Source organism: Erythrolamprus reginae, chromosome Z (genome assembly GCF_031021105.1).
Source record: "Erythrolamprus reginae isolate rEryReg1 chromosome Z, rEryReg1.hap1, whole genome shotgun sequence".
Taxonomy (NCBI): domain Eukaryota; kingdom Metazoa; phylum Chordata; class Lepidosauria; order Squamata; family Dipsadidae; genus Erythrolamprus; species Erythrolamprus reginae.
Window position 1 is genome coordinate 87,327,497 of NC_091963.1, and position 17,478 is coordinate 87,344,974.

Genomic DNA, 17,478 nt, shown 5'->3' on the forward strand with positions numbered 1-17,478 from the left:
GCTTACACCCCTTTTAATTATTTAATTAAATGAGTATTTTTCCATTGAATTAATATTTTTGTCAATACAGTGGTACCTCGAGATACGAGTTTAATTCGTTCCGGACCTGGGCTCTTAAGTCGAGCAGCTCTTATCTCGAACGACTTTTCCCCATAGGAATTAATGTAAATAATTTTAATTGGTTCCAGCCCTCAAAAAACTCACAAAGTTAGTCTAAATTATGCAGAAAGACATGTTTTTAATGAAGAAATGTACATGTACATATAAATGAATAATGAATGGGTGAATGAATGGACGGAGGGTGGGAAGGAAGGAAGGAAAGAGGGAAGGGACAGGAACAGAGGAAGGAAGCAAGGAAACTTATGAAAGGGGAGAGTAAGAGAGGAATGAGTGAAGGGAGGGAGGGAGGGAAGAAGGTGGGAAGGAGAAAGTAAAGAAGAAATAGAGGAAGGGAAGGTAAAAGAGAGAAAGAAAAAGAGAAAGAAAGAAAGAAAGGGGGAAGGGACAGGAACAGAGGAAGGAAGCAAGGAAACTTATGAAAGGGGAGAGTAAGAGAGGAATGAGTGAAGGGAGGGAGGGAGGGAAGAAGGTGGGAAGGAGAAAGAAAAGAAGAAATAGAGGAAGGGAAGGTAAAAGAGAGAAAGAAAAAGAAAGAAAGAAAGAAAGAAAGGGGGAAGGGACAGGAACAGAGGAAGGAAGCAAGGAAACTTATGAAAGGGGAGAGTAAGAGAAGAATGAGTGAAGGGAGGGAGGGAAGAAGGTGGGAAGGAGAAAGAAAAGAAGAAATAGAGGAAGGGAAGGTAAAAGAGAGAAAGAAAAAGAGAAAGAAAGAAAGAAAGGGGGAAGGGACAGGAACAGAGGAAGGAAGCAAGGAAACTTATGAAAGGGGAGAGTAAGAGAGGAATGAGTGAAGGGAGGAAGGGAGGGAAGAAGGTGGGAAGGAGAAAGAAAAGAAGAAATAGAGGAAGGGAAGGTAAAAGAGAAAAAGAAAAAGAGCAAGAAAGAAAGCAAGCCAGAAAGAAAGAAAGGGGGAAGGGACAGGAACAGAGGAAGGAAGCAAGGAAACTTATGAAAGGGGAGAGTAAGAGAGGAATGAGTGAAGGGAGGGAGGGAGGGAAGAAGGTGGGAAGGAGAAAGAAAAGAAGAAATAGAGGAAGGGAAGGTAAAAGAGAGAAAGAAAAAGAGAAAGAAAGAAAGAAAGAAAGAAAGAAAGGGGGAAGGGACAGGAACAGAGGAAGGAAGCAAGGAAACTTATGAAAGGGGAGAGTAAGAGAGGAATGAGTGAAGGGAGGGAGGGAGGGAAGAAGGTGGGAAGGAGAAAGAAAAGAAGAAATAGAGGAAGGGAAGATAAAAGAGAGAAAGAAAAAGAGCAAGAAAGAAAGCAAGAAAGAAAGGCAACTTCAAAGAAAGGCTCACTGAGCATCTCTCACTCTCTCTCTCTTTCTAGCCCTCTCTTTCTCTCTCTCCCCCCTCTCTCTTTCTCTGAGGGGCGCGTCAGCGGCTTCCGAAGCACAGGGAAGGGCTTAAGCCGCCCCCTTTTCCCTTCCCCGTGGGAGCAAACATGCTTTGCACCTTCCTAACTCCCTCCCCCCCAGCCAAACTCCCAAAGCATGTTTGCTGCCACACGATTTAGCCAGGACAGGAGCGAAGTAACGTGGTGGGGGCTTGCTAGCACCCACGAAACCGCTGCTTATGCCGGGCAGCTCGCCTGGAACGCCAGCAATGCCGTCAGAGGGGCGCGTCAGCGGCGGGAGCCGGACTCGGCCGCCCCCCCCCACGTAGAAGCCAAGCCCCCCCCAGCCGAGCCTGGTGGCAAGCTTGCCCCCAACCCCCGACATCTAGCGCACGAAGAGGCATCTCTCGCCTTCTGCTGCTGGCCGCCCGCTCTCTTTCGCCCAGCGCTGCTTTGGAAGGCGCGACGGGAAGGAAAGCGGTAGTGCTGCCCAGCGCTCCGGCGTTGTCCAGGCTTCTCCCGCCACGCGCAGCCCAGCAGCGGGGGAGGAAGGCGAATGCGGCTTGGAAGCTGGGAGGGGGGCGGAAGAGCTAAGTGGCCAAAGACGTTCCGCCCCCCTCCCAGCTTCCAAGCCGCATTCGCCTTCCTCCGCCGCCGCCAGCCGCGGTTCTGAGTTGGGGGGTGGGGGTGGGTGCTGGCAACCCCCCCAGGTCGGCTGCAGTCTTTTAAAACAGCCCCGCCGCTTCTCAGCTGACTCCTGAAGCGCGGAAGTTCGCCTTTGGCTTTTGGCTTCAGGAGTCAGCGGAGAAGCAGCCGGCCTGGGGGGCTCGGGGGCTTCCTCCCGAGCCCCCCAGGCCGGCTGTGATGTTTTAAAACACGTGCGCCGCTTCGCAGCTGTTCGGCTTCAGGAGACAGCTGCGAAGCGGCGCGGGTGTTTTAAAACGTCGCAGCCGGCCTGGGGGGCTCGGGGGCTTCCCCCCGAGCCCCCCAGGCCGGCTGCGACGTTTTAAAACACCCGCGCCGCTTCGCAGCTGTCTCCTGAAGCCGAACACGGAAGTTAGCGTTCGGCTTCAGGAGACAGCTGCGAAGCGGCGCGCGTGTTTTAAAAGGTTGCAGCCGGCCTGTGGGGCTTGCCAGCACCCCCCCGAGCCCCCCAGGCCGGCTGCAACCTTTTAAAACACGCGGGATACGAGCGCCAAGGAGCTGTCTCCTGAAGCCGAACGCGGAAGTAGAGCTGCTCGTATGTCGAGGTTCCACTGTATATCATTTTCTAACAATATATTGGAATTTTTGGAGCAAGAAATATCTTTGATATTGAATTTTATGGTAAGTGCTGCACTGAGAAAGAAATTTTGTATTTCCGTTAGAAGTAAACATGATGTATAATATAGAGGCAATGGTGGGAGACACGTATGAGATACGTGAAGTTCTCCTGTGCCCTGCGCATGTGTTTCGTAATCGTGTCTTTCCGAACTTTACCATCACATGACGTGTAACAGTTCGGCGCAGCATCTCAGAATACAGAGATTTACACATTAGTTTTAAAATATCAAAAAGGAGGATAGGTCGGAGAACACTTTTCGAGGAAGAACAGAACCTACAAAAGAAGGACTGTCCTATTGGTCACCTTATTAATACTAATATTAATACTTAATACTAGAACAGGACATTTCAGTTTATACTTTTACAAATCTTTAAAATTGATGTAGCTTTCTGGAAGTATTCTCTGCTATTTAAAAGAAGATACAATAACGTTGGGCCTCTTCAGATCAAGCTTTTATTTTTAAAAGCTTTTTTATTTTGTTAAGTTGTCCAGAACAATAATAAAGCAGTCCTTAAAAAATAAGTCTAATCATTTGCACATTCTATAGGCATTTATTGATTTATTGACTTATTTCCTTACTGCAGCAAAAAACAAACAGCCAGTTTCAGCCTTTGCCTTTCCCTGCAGCAATTTATCTCAGTGCAGTTTTAGTTTCACTTTCATTTTAACACTGTATTGCCAGCAACTTTAATCAATCAGCTAAGTGTTGGGAGGCAGATAATTAGTGGCTTGTGCTAATCAGGCTCTCCTGCTGTTTGCTACAAGGAGCTAAATTGCTGCAAGGAGTTAAATTACTCCTTGAGGGTGATTGGGTGGGGCTACATTCAGTGTATAAGACACACCCAAGTTTTTACACTCTTTTGGGGGGTAAAAAGGTGCACCTTATACTCCGAAAAATACAGGATACTTTTGAACATTAATTGTTCAAGAAATTGAATAACCGAACTGATTTTTTATTATATCTACCCAAAGATTTGGGTAGATATAATAAAAAATCAGTTCGATTATTCAATTTCTTGAACAATTAATGTTCAAAAGTATCCAGTATGTGTGTGTGTGTGTGTGTGTGTGTGTGTGTGTGTGTGTGTGTGTGTGTGTGTGTATGTATGTATTCATTCATTCATTCATTCATTCATTCAATTTATATCACTATCCAACCGTCTAAGAAACACCGGGTGGTGAACAAATTAAAAGCCCAAAAGAAACAAAATGAAGACCAGTGTAGAATTTCCACTTATGATATGCATTCATGCCGGAGGTCCAATAACAAACATTCCCCTGTACTTAGGTATATACTTCTATAGCAAGAATTTTTTTTTAAAGCAAAATAAAGAATTTGCAGTATACAATAATATCAATGTTTTCAATTATTTGTATTTGTCATTCATTTAAAGAAGGTTAATTTTCAACGCTCATGTTTCTAAATGGTATGATAAAGTGAACCCTTCTGCCATCTATTATAGTGTGTTGGTGTTAAATATGAGTGGTGCTGTGAGTTTCTAAGCCACTGAAATAATACTCCTGACTGTTGCTGGCCATAGTATGAGAAGCATTTTATAATATACTGCTACAGGTCACAAAAGTTTATAGCAGAACACCATATGCTGCCTTGTGATAGGTCTCTTAGTTGTACTTCGTTTGTTTGTCAAATTTAGATAATATCAATTACACTAATTATTCTGTGTTAATTTATGCTTAATTTTAAAATCATGTTTTAACAGGAAAATGCTCCAGATATGGTTTACTTGGGTTCTTTGACTAATTTTGACTTGGCTTATGCATGGACACAGGACAAGTGTGTTCCTCTTGTTCGTGAAATTACATTTGAAAATGGAGAGGTAAAGACTATCTAGTTATTCAGTCCTTTTGCTTAAGGGATTTATGGTTGCAAATTAAATTAATTTAGTTCAAAATTTTCAAGAGCCTTTCATTACTTTATAAAGCAACTTGCTTTAACCCTTAAGGAGGATAAATCAATCCTAGAATTTTTAACCAAAGTACTATTTAAAAATGTGCCACCCATAGATAAACTAATTCTCAAACTTTTTGTATATTTTTTCACTTTATCCTGAATGATTTCATTTATTTTCACATGTTGTATCAATAAAGTATAGCCTACCAGAACATATTAGATTTTAAATTTTCACAATTGGCTTAACCATTGGCGGCATATTTTTCAAGAAATTTTATTTTGACTTATCTGTGAATATATACTGGTACTATAAAATATAATACTGAATATACTCACAGATATGTACATTCATTGATAAATCAAACCCAATCTTTGTGTATTTTGGAACCATACAGAGAGTATTTATGTATTCCCAGAATATCCTTCCCTGCCTAAATCATCAATTAATGAAAATTACAGTATGAGTTTCAAAATAGAAAATTCCTTCTCAGAAGTAGTTAGATAAAATATTGAGCAATATGATGATGATGATCTCTATGATAATGTTTATTATATCTGGAAATCCAGTGTGGATGCTTGTTACCCATACAGATAAAACAGCTGTTTTGGACATGTTTCAGCAGCAGTTTAAATGCTGAACAAAATTCAGATACCTAAATGCTGTTTATTTGCTATTTTGAAATGTAAAAGATATCTGCCAGTTATGATTATTTTTTTCAGAATTTAGTATTTTTCAGAATTTCAGATATCAAAAACATATTTATTTTTGTATCTGATATTTTGTATTTCTATTTGTTAGCCCAATCTTTCATTTCTGTAAGAGAGGGACGGGGGGGAAATCATGCAATTTGTATATGCAATCTCCACTCTTGCAACATAGAGAGATCAGAGAGGTCAACCTATTGACTGTAATGGTGATTACATGGCTAAGGAGACTAAAAAACTGTAAATTCCTGAACTGGTTGTAAATAGTCCCGTCCCCCCCCCAGGACTATCATAACTTCGAGTTCTCACTGAATTAAATATTCTATAAGTGAGAACTATAAGAATTTGAATTTTATTTTTCATTTGAGAACGGATTTACTAGTGAGTAGGAGAGTGATACTCCTATTGCCTATGCATTTTGAGAAATCTATCTATACAGGTAATCCTAGATTAACAACTATAATTGGGACTGAGCATTCAATAGTAAGTTATTACGGCTGCAAATGAAGGTACCTTCATGACCAGAAATAATTTCATGCTTTTGTTTTGTGATGGTCATTAAGGGAACTTTTTCATTTAAATGGGCAATTGTGTTGGAAACTGGAAAAAATAATCATAAATCACAGTCATGTGATTGTGGAACACTGGCCAGTCATAAAGCTGACTTGCCCAACATACAGTTACATGATTGTGGAGTGTGTGTTTGACCATTAATAATGGCCAGGATGCCCTACAAGCAATAAAGCACCCATTCCATAGCCATCATAACTTCAAAGAGTGGGTCCTAGTTCACCCCTTTCTCAAACAATCATTGTTTGATCGCGCCTGTCCAATTTCCCACCTTCCCTTTTTAGAGAAAGTGGTAGAAAAGGTAGTTACTTGGCAGCTTCAGGGGGTTCTAGATAAAGTGGATTATTTGAATCCCTTTCAGTCAGTATTCAGTATTCTGCCCGGTTATAGGACAGAGACAGCATTTGTCGCACATGGATGATCTCTGGCGAGAGCCAGACTGGACCAAGTAACCCTCCTTGCTCTCTTTGACCTCTCAGCAGCCTTGAATAGCATTGATTATGGTTGTACCCAAAACACCTTGCAACTCCAGTTAAAAAACCAGAGGGCAGTCACAACTAGGAGTTCTTTTGCACCAGTTGTAGTCTTTCCTGGGTCAGGAATCCTGCACTCTATCATTCAAGCCCTGGTCACCCCAGCTTGGACTACTGCAATATACTCTACATGGGGCTATCTTTGAAGAGCACTTGGAAGCTTTAACTAATGCAGAGTGTGGTGGCATGAGCAATCTTTGCAGCTCCTAGAGTGGCCTATGTTATACTGTTATTCTGCAAGGTTCACTGGCTGCCATTTTGCTTCCATGTGCAATTCAAGTTGTTGGATATTACCTATAAAGACCTGAATAACATGGGTCCAGATTACTTAAAGAAATATCTCACTTCTGTTTGAGGAGCTCCATCGGTACTGGCAGAAGAGGCATGCTTCAGATCCTGTTAGTCAAAGAATTGACTGTCCAGGACAAGAGCCTTTTCTGCTGCAGCCCTATCCCTTTAGAACATCTTGCTCTATGAGGCGAGACTGGCTCCCATTCTTCTGACCTTCTGCATGAGCCTGAAGACCTGGCTCTGTCAGTTGGCTTGGGGAAGTATCACACTAGAGGAGCAACTAGCAGCAGCTCCCACTTCCTCCCCATAGTACATTCTGCTCTCTTCCTCTCCATCTTTGTGTATAAAGTGTATAACATGTTTGAGTTATTACCTGTTTTTTATTGCAAATTTATTGTGATTTTATACATTACATTACATATAAATTTATGGTTTTGTTTTGCTATTGTAAGCCGCCCAGAGTCACCTTGCAGTGAGATGGGTAAAAACAAATTTAATAAATGAATAAAATGACAGGTTGTAGGTTGAAGATTACTTCTATATCAAGTAGGATATATATGAGGGTTGCCTACAATGTAATGCACCACATTTTTTTTCTTCAACAATTGAACACAATGAAACTTACACACAAGAAAGAATGACATTTCTTCTATACTTTCGGCCCCTCCCACTCCCCAGTCCCTGACATCAAAAAGCCGGCCAGCCAAATCAGTTTGGCTTGAAGGCAGCAGGGAGCAGAGATCCCCGAACTAAGGGGGAGGGAGGAAGAAGAGCCAGATGAGGCTCCGGAAGCGCCGCGGCCCGGGGAAGCAGCTAGGCAAGGAGTTGGAAGAATGCACGGCCGAAAGGCAAAACAAAAAACAAAACAGGCCCAGCTAGGCAGGCAAAAGGAGACTCAGATCTGGCACTGACCTTGATGGGGCTGACAGGCATGGAGGAGAGCGGCTACAGGTATTCCAGGTGCAGGAGATGACCGCTGTTGGAAGTGAGGGACAATGTGTGGGGGATTAAAAGTGGAAATCCTACTTCGCAGATTTTCGTTTATTGCGGGTGGTCCTGGAACGAAACACCCATGATAAACGAGGGATCACTGTATATCTAAAGTTTCTCATTCATATCATTACTGTAGGCTGGGGGAAAATGTGGTGCGTTACTTTCTGGGTGACCTTCGTAGTTTTGTTTTTTTAAGGAATTAACATTACCCATTAATAAATATATAGAATTATTTTTGTTCAATCCTTTCAGGAATTTTGAACTAATTGTTTATTTCTTTTTAATTATTGAGTGTAAAAACATTTGATTAAATTGGTGAGATAATGTATTAATTTCTGATTTATCCATCACAATGTAATTCCTTATTAAAAGTGTATGAGTACACAGCTAAAACATTAACTAAAAGCTAGTATAAAACTCATAGTCTATTAATATTTTTCCTTCTACATAGGAATTGACAGAAGAGGGTCTTCCTTTCCTTATACTCTTTCATATGAAAGATGATACAGAAAGTTTAGAAAGGTTCCAGCAGGAAGTTGCACGACAGTTAATAAGTGAAAAAGGTAGATGTTTGCTGTAATTATGTATCTGTAGATATATGGATATTGTATTATGTCTTATAATTAATTGAATTAGGTGTTAGGCTAAGTTGGCAAAATTGTTAGTTTTCCCATGCACAAGAATGTTAATGATTGATATTGTGTTTTCTTATTAGCATAATATTACATCTTAATACTCTTACTATTTAAAACATAAGGGTTATTCTTGTGCACATTTTTTAGAAAGTCAGCTGTAACAACCTGCTAACTTTTTAAAATATCTAGTTGTGAGGCAATCCATAATCCTAAAATTAAAATTGTTTTTCCTGAAACATCTTTAGCCTATTTATGTTAACACAAAATGATGTTATCAACATCTTTTGTAGATTCAAAATATTTTTGCCCCAAGCTAGCTATATTGTGGTGATTTACCTATATGTTCTTATATCACATTCTCTAAAAATTTGCTTCTGAATTTCAAGGTACAATAAACTTTTTACATGCTGATTGCGACAAGTTCAGACATCCCTTGCTCCACATTCAGAAGAATCCAGCAGATTGTCCTGTTATTGCTATTGATAGTTTTAGACATATGTATGTTTTTTCAGACTTCAGTGATTTGGCGTGAGTACATGTTTCCTTTCATCTTGGTCATATAAAGTTAGAAAGGAAGGTAGAGGGTAAAAATCTTTTGAGCTGTATCATAAAAATTAAGTCTAGAGAACATTTTTTAAAGAAAGATTTCCTTGGAATAAAGTTTTGGAGGATTTGGTGATAGTGGGGATTGGGACAGAACTACTGCATACTTATATATACTACTTACATACTTCAGCTCATTCTTACTACTTTTAAGGGAGAATAAATGTAGATGGTAATAATTAAACTATTTTTAAGAAATTATTTATTGATATATTGGATTTATCTCTGCTGCAATAAAGGAGATTCCCAGCAAGTTCCATCAATACAAAGTAATAAGAAGTCTACTCTAAAATAAAAAACATAATATACAAATATTAACATGAGTAGAATTGATGGTATTAATTCAGGTTTTAAATACTTTATGAGAAACTTAATTTTCAACACCTTACAGAAAGTCAACCCTGTAGGACAAATCAAATTCCTAGAGGCAAACTTATTGTTGCCAGGTGCAGACACTCCAATTGTAAAATTGCTTATGAGCCCCATTCCTTTCACTTTAAAGAAATGTGTAACCATTACAAGGTTCTTTCAGGTCTTATGTTTTGGGTGGGTTGAGGATAATCTGTTTGTTTGTTTCATTATAGCCACCCATCTCACAAAAATGATTCTGTGCAGCATACAATAAAAACAAGCCATAAAATAAATACTATTTTTATTATTTATTTATTTATTTATTTAGTTGTTTGTTTATTTATTTATTTATTTATTTATTTATTTATTTATTTATTTATTTATTTATTTGACTTGTATGCCATCCCTCTCCATCGACTCAGGGCGGCTCACATTCTGTAATTAAAAACAAAAATCAGTATTACTCTTAACTAAAGCTGTAATAGAAGGTTTGATGTTACAGACCAGTGATGGCGAACCTATGGCACGGGTACCACAGGTGGCACGCAAAACCATATCTGCTGGCACACGAGCCATTGCCCTAGCTCAGCTCCAACGTGCATGTGCGTGCTGGCCAGCTGATTTTTGGCTCGCACAAAGGCTCTGGGAGGGCGTTTTTGGCTTCCAGAGAGCCTCTGGGGGGATGGGGGAGGGCATTTTACCCTCCCCTGGCTCCAAGAAAGACTTTGGAGCCTGGGGAGGGCAAAACACAAGCCTACTGGGTCCACCAAAAGTTGGGAAACAGGCAGTTTCCGGCCTCCAGAGGGCTTCGGGGGGGGGGGGGCTGTTTTTGCCTTCAAGCATTGAATTATGGGTGTGACAGCACATGAACACGCTCTTTCGACACCTGAGGGAAAAAAGTTCACCATAACTGTTATAGACAATGTAACCACCTCACTTCAGGATTAATGGTTAGAATGCAGTACTGAAGGCTAACGCTGCATTCCCACTGCCAACTGATTCTGACTGATTCAAGGTTGACCCAGCCTTCTATTTTTCCAAGGTTGGTAAAATGAATACCTAGATTATTTGGGGAGATATGCTGACATTGTAAATTGCTGAGAGAGGGCTGTAAAACCTTATGAAGTGATATATAAGTCTACTTACTATTGGTATTGTTAATTGGACACACTTCCTGAAGATAATCAAACCTATTGACCCAATCATGTTTTGAGGGACTTCTGGAAAGATGTTAAGCATTGAGCCAATCTCACCAGAGGGGGGAACATGTTAGAAATGACCTGCCTCCTGGATCCATTAGATGTATTTCTTTTGTTCACAAGACCCATAACATACCTCTTCTGCCAGAGATGGTGGGATGGGATGATGTAATTGGGGAGCTAGGTGAAGGTGAATCAGTTACCAAACAGTTTAAATGTAGTCATGTGATCTCAAGTGGGGATACAATATGAGATGTTTCAAAAGCAGATTCTGTATTCATCTTCAAATGATTATATTAGTCCACCATTGTGCTCAGTCACGAAACTTGAGCTTGCAGTGGAAAATCACTTTAAGCTGCTTTCAACTGCTCCCAATTTCCCACCTTTAGTCTCAAAGCATATGCCATCGCATCTGTACTAGTCTAGTTATTTTTCCAATAATAATTTCCAAACAAAGTAGTAGATAAAAGTTGCTTCCATATTTACTTTGCAAGAATGGCTTCAACTTCAAGGCTTTACAGAAATCTTTAAAGCTACAGATAATTCTGGAGGTTGGTGCTGAACTTTGAGTATGCCATTTCTTATTTAAAATTGTTTAGAAAAAACAAACATTGATACAGGATGGCTTACACACACCAAAGAAGGTGTTTATGGACAGATAATAATTTGTTTTAATTAATTTCTGTTTCTTTATGTTTAATGTACTAATTGACTTTTTTTAATTCTTGGAATTCTGGTGGTTCCAATTTTATCTTCTTTATTTATACTTTAGTACGTGGGAAAATAGATTATCTCAGAAGAAATTTAAATTGATGTCCTTTTAGCATTTATTTCTGTGCCTGCAATTACTTAAGCAGGAGAGCTTTCAGAAACATGTTTATCAATATAACTTACAGATAGCTCTTTGTATTAATAAACTCTGCATTTGGCACCTACTGTTCTCTAAAGTATTGTAGTGAGCAGGGGGTTGAAGGTAGCAGGCAATGAAATTATTGGGAAGCTCAGCTCTATGGGGATTAATGGAGTGACAAAAAGCTTGCTGTGCTTTAAGGCAATTGCAAAAAGAAAAAAGAGATAGTAACCTTAAAATATCTTGAATCTGTGAAATAGGGTTAATACGAATTAAGTAAGATTTATATATTTTGTTTCGATTTTGAACTAATCTCTTGAATTTTGGGTAAATCTGTTACCTTCTGTTTAAACTATGGAATAACCTTGCAAGGGAAGTACTCAATTCTCCACTGCATCTGGAAGGAGAGTCCAACATGGGTAATGTACCAATCCTATTGGTAGAGACTGAGTTATAATTAGCATAATAATAGCTACCGCCCCCTTACTGCTCCCATGAGCCCCAGTTTTAAAAACTCAGTCCAAGAGTAGAGACATACTGAGTTTTGCTCTTAGGAGTTATACATATAGTTATATATATAGAAATAAATTATAATTAAAATGATTGTTGTTGACCTGTTTAATCCTGTTCTTTGTCTTTCAGGTTGAAAGGATCACAGAAGAAGGAAGAACAGAGGAAAGGGGTCTCTGCCCTCTGCGGGCAGCACCCCCAACGATCATCCTCAGGGGTTTTGTATTCCCTTCGTGGGAACACCCTGTAGAGGAGCACCCAGCCTGGGGTCCCTGACCTCCGTGGCCAGACCAGGGCTGTGGGCTGAAGGTGGAGGGGTCCGCCCCCTCCACTGGGAAGCCTGAAGGCGCTGTCGCTGGGCTCTCGGCAAGGAGCGGAGCCGCGCCTCTCAGCTGTTCGGCAGCCGCCGAACAAGCCGCCGCCGCCGGCTAGGAAGCCACAGGGCGAGCGAAAAGCGCTGGGATGGCCGGAAACACCGGCGAGGCCAGTAGAGCCGCGAGCGCGCCGCCAGAGAAGCAGCGTGAGCTGCTATAGCCGCAGAGGGGCTGGAAGCCGCAGCGCTCCCCCCCCGAAAGGGAAAAAAAGCCGCGAACGGCATGGGGGCCGCCATGTTGGTTGCTACTTGTGCAACCCAAAGGCGCCAACAGGAAGTCCTTCCTGCAGCTGGTAGGCGCGAAGAGACTGTAAGCCTCAGTGCGCAGGCGCGATTGGCCAAAGAGGACGGTGGCCATCTTTTTCTGACTCAGAGCCAAAATTTGCTGAGCAACGAGGCTACAAGGCCCAAACGCAGTCGGTTCCTCAGCCACACGAACACTGTGAGTACATGGAGGAACAAGCGGGACTCGAGAGGGCTGCTTCCCCCAATGTGGTCAAGGAAAAGCCCAAAGGGAAGGCCAAGGAGAAGTCCAAGACTTCACAGTCCCCAGCCTCAGCCTCATCTATGAAGGAGGCCGAAAAACGTATTAAGGCCTTAGAAAAAAGACTGGAGGCGGCTCTACAGGCCTCCCCCTCTACAGTACCACTGGGCCAGAGGCAAGCAACACCTGACCCAGTCACCACACTGCCGGCCTTTGGCTTACCTGAGGAGGACTGGTCACCTGACAGGCAATCACCTATGTTGCCACGCATCATATCCTCCCCAGGCCCTTCATGGAACAGACCTGAGTCAGCTAGCTATGCTAGAAGAAGTTCTCTGGGCCCATCTGCCACGTTCACGCCCACAGCGGCGGGATTAAGGGCACAGGCAAGCACTTGGCAAGATATGCCACCCGACTTGCAGGACCTTATTGCAAATGTTTATTCTCAAGGCATGGCGGCTGGGGCCACTAAATATGCCCAGCAACCTTCTCAAGCAACAACAGGGCAGGTCTGGTCAGCACCGCCCCCCTCTGGCTTGGAGTCCTTATCAGAGGAGCCACTCATGGGAGAGGACAGCGATAGGGAGTATGACCTCTCTGAGGATGAAACAACTCCCGAGCAACCTCAACCGGTAGGCCTGTTTAAGCCAACACTGTTCAGGACTCTGCTATTTAAGGCTAAACAGGTGATGAACCTACCAGGTACAACTAAAACAGCAGAAGATGCAGACAAGACCCCAGATGCCTTGCTACAGGAACCTCAGCCCGAGTCAGAACATTTCCCAGCATCAAATATTTTTCTGCAGGGAGCCAAGTGCCCTTGGCAATACCCAGCAGCAGCTCAAGGTCCATCCAACCTGGAACGTCGTTTCTACACGTTCGACGAGGAGGTGGAGAAACTCCTCGAATTTCCACCCATAGACCAACCGGTCGTGACCTTGGTCTCCAGCGCCCTGGTGCCCTCCGAAACAGGGGAGAGCCTGAAGCCAGAGGACCGGAAGGCGGAGATACTCCTGAAAAAGGCACACCAGATGGCGAGCTGGGGATTTCGGGCAGCAGCGGCTGCATCCTTCATAAATCGAGCTTCCCTCCGGTGGATACAGGAGATGCAATCTCGCCTGGGGCCGGAGGATGGAAGACTACGTCAGGATCTGGCTAAGCTACGAGCTGTGGCGGAATTTTCCGCAGATGCCACATTGCACACGGCTAAATTTTCCGGCAGAGGCATGGCTACCACACTTGCAGCACGCCGACTCCTGTGGCTTCGACACTGGCCAGCCGATCTGAAGTCCAAGTGGAGACTGGCGTCAGCTCCATTTCAAGGCTCGATGCTCTTTGGGGACATATTGGACAAAGTCCTAATTGAGGACAAGGACAAGCGGAAGTTCCTCCCCAGAACGGGCAGACGGCAGGACCGGAGATCAGCGCCATATGCAAGGCGCCAAACGCCCCGCTGGGGTAGCTCCACAGGGGCAGGCCAGGGCCAAAGGTCGTACACGCAAGGTCAGTTCTCAAACCAAACCTTTAAAAGCGACTGGGGGTCCTTCCAAGACCGACCCAGGGGCTACCAGAGCTCGAGGCGGCCCTTTCGGGGGAACACACAGAGAGGTTTCCGCCGCTCTAAGTGACTCTGCCAACCATTTGCCAATCGGCGGGAAGCTCCAGCACTTCAGCGCCTCCTGGCACACCACCTCCTCAGACCAATGGGTCCAAGCTACAGTGTCAGGAGGTCTACGCCTGGAGTTTGTAGGCCAACCCCTCAACCGATTTATACATTGCCCAAAGGTTCGAGCACCGCAAAGCAAGCAGCAATTACAAAACGAAATTGCTCATTTGCTGGAAATCCAAGCCATAGAACCAGTACCGCCACAGGAGGAGGGAAAAGGATTTTATTCAAGGATTTTCATTGTTCCCAAGTCTTCAGGAGGTTGCAGGTTGATCCTCAACCTGAAGCAACTCAACATCTTCATAAAATACAGGCGATTCCACATGCACTCGCTTCAAACTATCTTGACCTCAATCAGGTCACAGGATCTGCTAACGTCCATCGATCTGAAAGAGGCGTACCTACATGTTCCCATACATCCATCACACCGGAAATACCTCCGTTTTTGTTCAGAGGGAACACACTACCAATACAAGGCCATGCCATTTGGCCTTTCGTCGGCTCCACGGACTTTTACCAAACTCCTGGACGCCCTGACGGCACACCTGCGCTCTCATTCCATCAGACTGATGGCGTATCTGGACGACATCATCATACTGTCCAGGTCGCCAGCGCAGGCGAGACAGGACTTAAGCCAAACTATACGGACATTAGAAGCTCATGGCTTTACTATCAATATGGAAAAGAGCCAATTGATCCCCAGTACCAGACTGTTACACCTGGGAGCGATCATAGACACCTCGTCGGGCTCCGTCTCTCTCTCCCCAGAGAGAATAGTGAATATACAACGTTTGATAGCCGAACTCAACCAACACAGACAGGTTCCCATGTCGCTGTTGTCAAAGGTGTTGGGAACCCTGGTTTCGGCTATAGGGATTGTGCCCTGGGCCAGACACCACATCCGGGCCCTACAGTGGTTTTTACTACCGGCACAGAGGGCCAAGGTGAGCCACTCCCATCAGCGAATCCAAATACCGCGAAATGTTAAGGTCTCCCTGAGATGGTGGGCATCGCCCGCAATACTCAAAGGCTCTTCCTTTCAGATGCAGGACAAGATGATCCTAACTACAGACGCCAGCCTTTATGGTTGGGGAGCTCACAACGGCCCCCACATGGCGCAAGGCACATGGTCAGCAGAGGAATTGGCACCTATAAACATAAACTTCCTCGAGCTCAGAGCGGTCTTTCTAGCTCTTCAGACTTTCCATTCTATTGTCCGGGACAAACACATACTAGTGCTTACAGACAATGTGGCGACCAGAGCCCACCTGAACCACCAAGGGGGCACAAGGTCGCATCGCCTCATGGAAGAGACGGCAAAGCTATTCGATTGGGCAGAATGTCACCTAGCGTCCTTATCCGCGGAGCACATTGCCGGGACCAACAACACCCAGGCAGATTGGCTCAGCAGGACTACATTAGACCCATCAGAGTGGAGGCTGGATCCAGCGCTTTTTCAACAGATATCGCACAGGTTTGGGACTCCATCTGTCGACCTGTTCGCCACCCACCGGAATACACAGACCCGAAGGTTTTATTCGCGTTTTCCGGAATCAGGGACGGAGGGGGTCAACGCCTTGCGGTCAGCTTGGCCGACAAGGCTGCTGTACGCATTCCCCCCAGTAAACCTGATACCAAGAGTCATAGAGAAAATTCTCCAGGAAAAGGCAGAGGTTCTGATGGTAGCACCACACTGGCCACGCCGGCCGTGGTTCGCCGACCTGATGCCTCTGTCCGTAACTCCACCATGGAGGATGCCAGACCACATCATCACCCTCAGCCAGGGGAACCTACAACACCCGGATCCCCAGTGGCTACAACTAACCGTCTGGCACTTGAAAGGCACAGGTTGAAGCATCAAGATCTGCCGGAGAAGGTCATCGATACAGTTCAGGCTGCTCGACGTCCCTCAACTTCCAGGATATACCAGGCCACGTGGGCTGCCTTTTGCACATTTTGTAGCAAGGAGGGCGAGAACCCCAGGGAGGCGTCGGTGATCACGGTGCTGGAATTCCTGCAGGCAGGAATAGACCGGGGACTGGCTCCAACACGTTAAGGAGACAGGTGGCAGCACTCTCCACCATGATTCAGATACCGGAGTCTCGTTCGCTAGCCCATCACTCGTGGGTAAGAGACTTTATACGTGGAGCCTCAAATTCACATACACCACCGGTACGGAGGTTCCCCTCATGGGACCTATCGATAGTACTTAAGGCCTTGACAAAACCAACTTTTGAGCCGTTGCGATCAATTCCACTTAGGCTCCTTTCCTTGAAGACAGCCTTCTTAGTAGCGGTCACTTCTGCACGCAGAGTGTCAGAGATTTCAGCCCTCTCTGTGAGACCAGATTTATGTATCTTTTATCCAGATAGAGTGGTACTTCGCTTAGACCCGACGTTCATTCCCAAGGTGAACACTTTGTTTCACAGGAAACAGGAACTTATATTGCCTGACTTCTGCACGCATGGAGACCATCCATCAGAGTGAAGATGGCATAAAGTCAACGTGCGACGTGCTCTAAAGATTTATATCAGGAGGACTGAAACATTCAGGAAGTCTGAGACTTTGTTTGTTTCCTTTTCTCAACACAGAATGGGACTTGGACTATCTTCTAAATCGATAAGTCGTTGGCTAAAGGACTGCATTCTGGAAGCTTACAGAGCGGGAGGACACGACCCCCCGACGGGCTTAACAGCTCATTCAACCAGGAGTGCGGCCACATCGGCGGCCTGGACGACCCAGGCCTCGATAGAAGATATTTGCAGAGCTGCCACTTGGGCGGCACCTACGACATTTATTAAACACTACAAGTTGGACTCATTTGCATCCGCTGAGGCAGCGTTTGGTAGACGTGTGCTACAGAAAGTGTGTACATCTCCAACGTCCCAGTCAAGACCTTCTCCCTCCCATGGGCAGTAAATCTTTGGTATATCCCATGTTGGACTCTCCTTCCAGATGCAGTGGAGAAGACCCGTTGTACCTACCTGAACGGTCTTCTCGATGCACTGGAAGGAGAGTCCAAACCC

General features: G+C 44.2%; 2 protein-coding genes across 3 annotated transcripts in view; one reads left to right on the forward strand and one right to left on the reverse strand.

The window, feature by feature from the left end:
- Nucleotides 1–17,478, reverse strand: part of SEC61B (SEC61 translocon subunit beta) — a 1,118,247-nt gene that overhangs the window by 559,948 nt on the left and 540,821 nt on the right. The window lies entirely within an intron of this gene.
- The window catches only part of ERP44 (endoplasmic reticulum protein 44), a 139,388-nt gene that overhangs the window by 116,154 nt on the left and 5,756 nt on the right, over nt 1–17,478 (forward strand). For both annotated transcript variants that reach the window (XM_070727787.1, XM_070727786.1), the window contains 3 exons: nt 4,499–4,615; nt 8,233–8,344; nt 8,803–8,944. In XM_070727787.1, the coding sequence (XP_070583888.1) occupies nt 4,499–4,615; nt 8,233–8,344; nt 8,803–8,944 (371 nt within the window). The remainder of the gene's footprint in view (nt 1–4,498; nt 4,616–8,232; nt 8,345–8,802; nt 8,945–17,478) is intronic.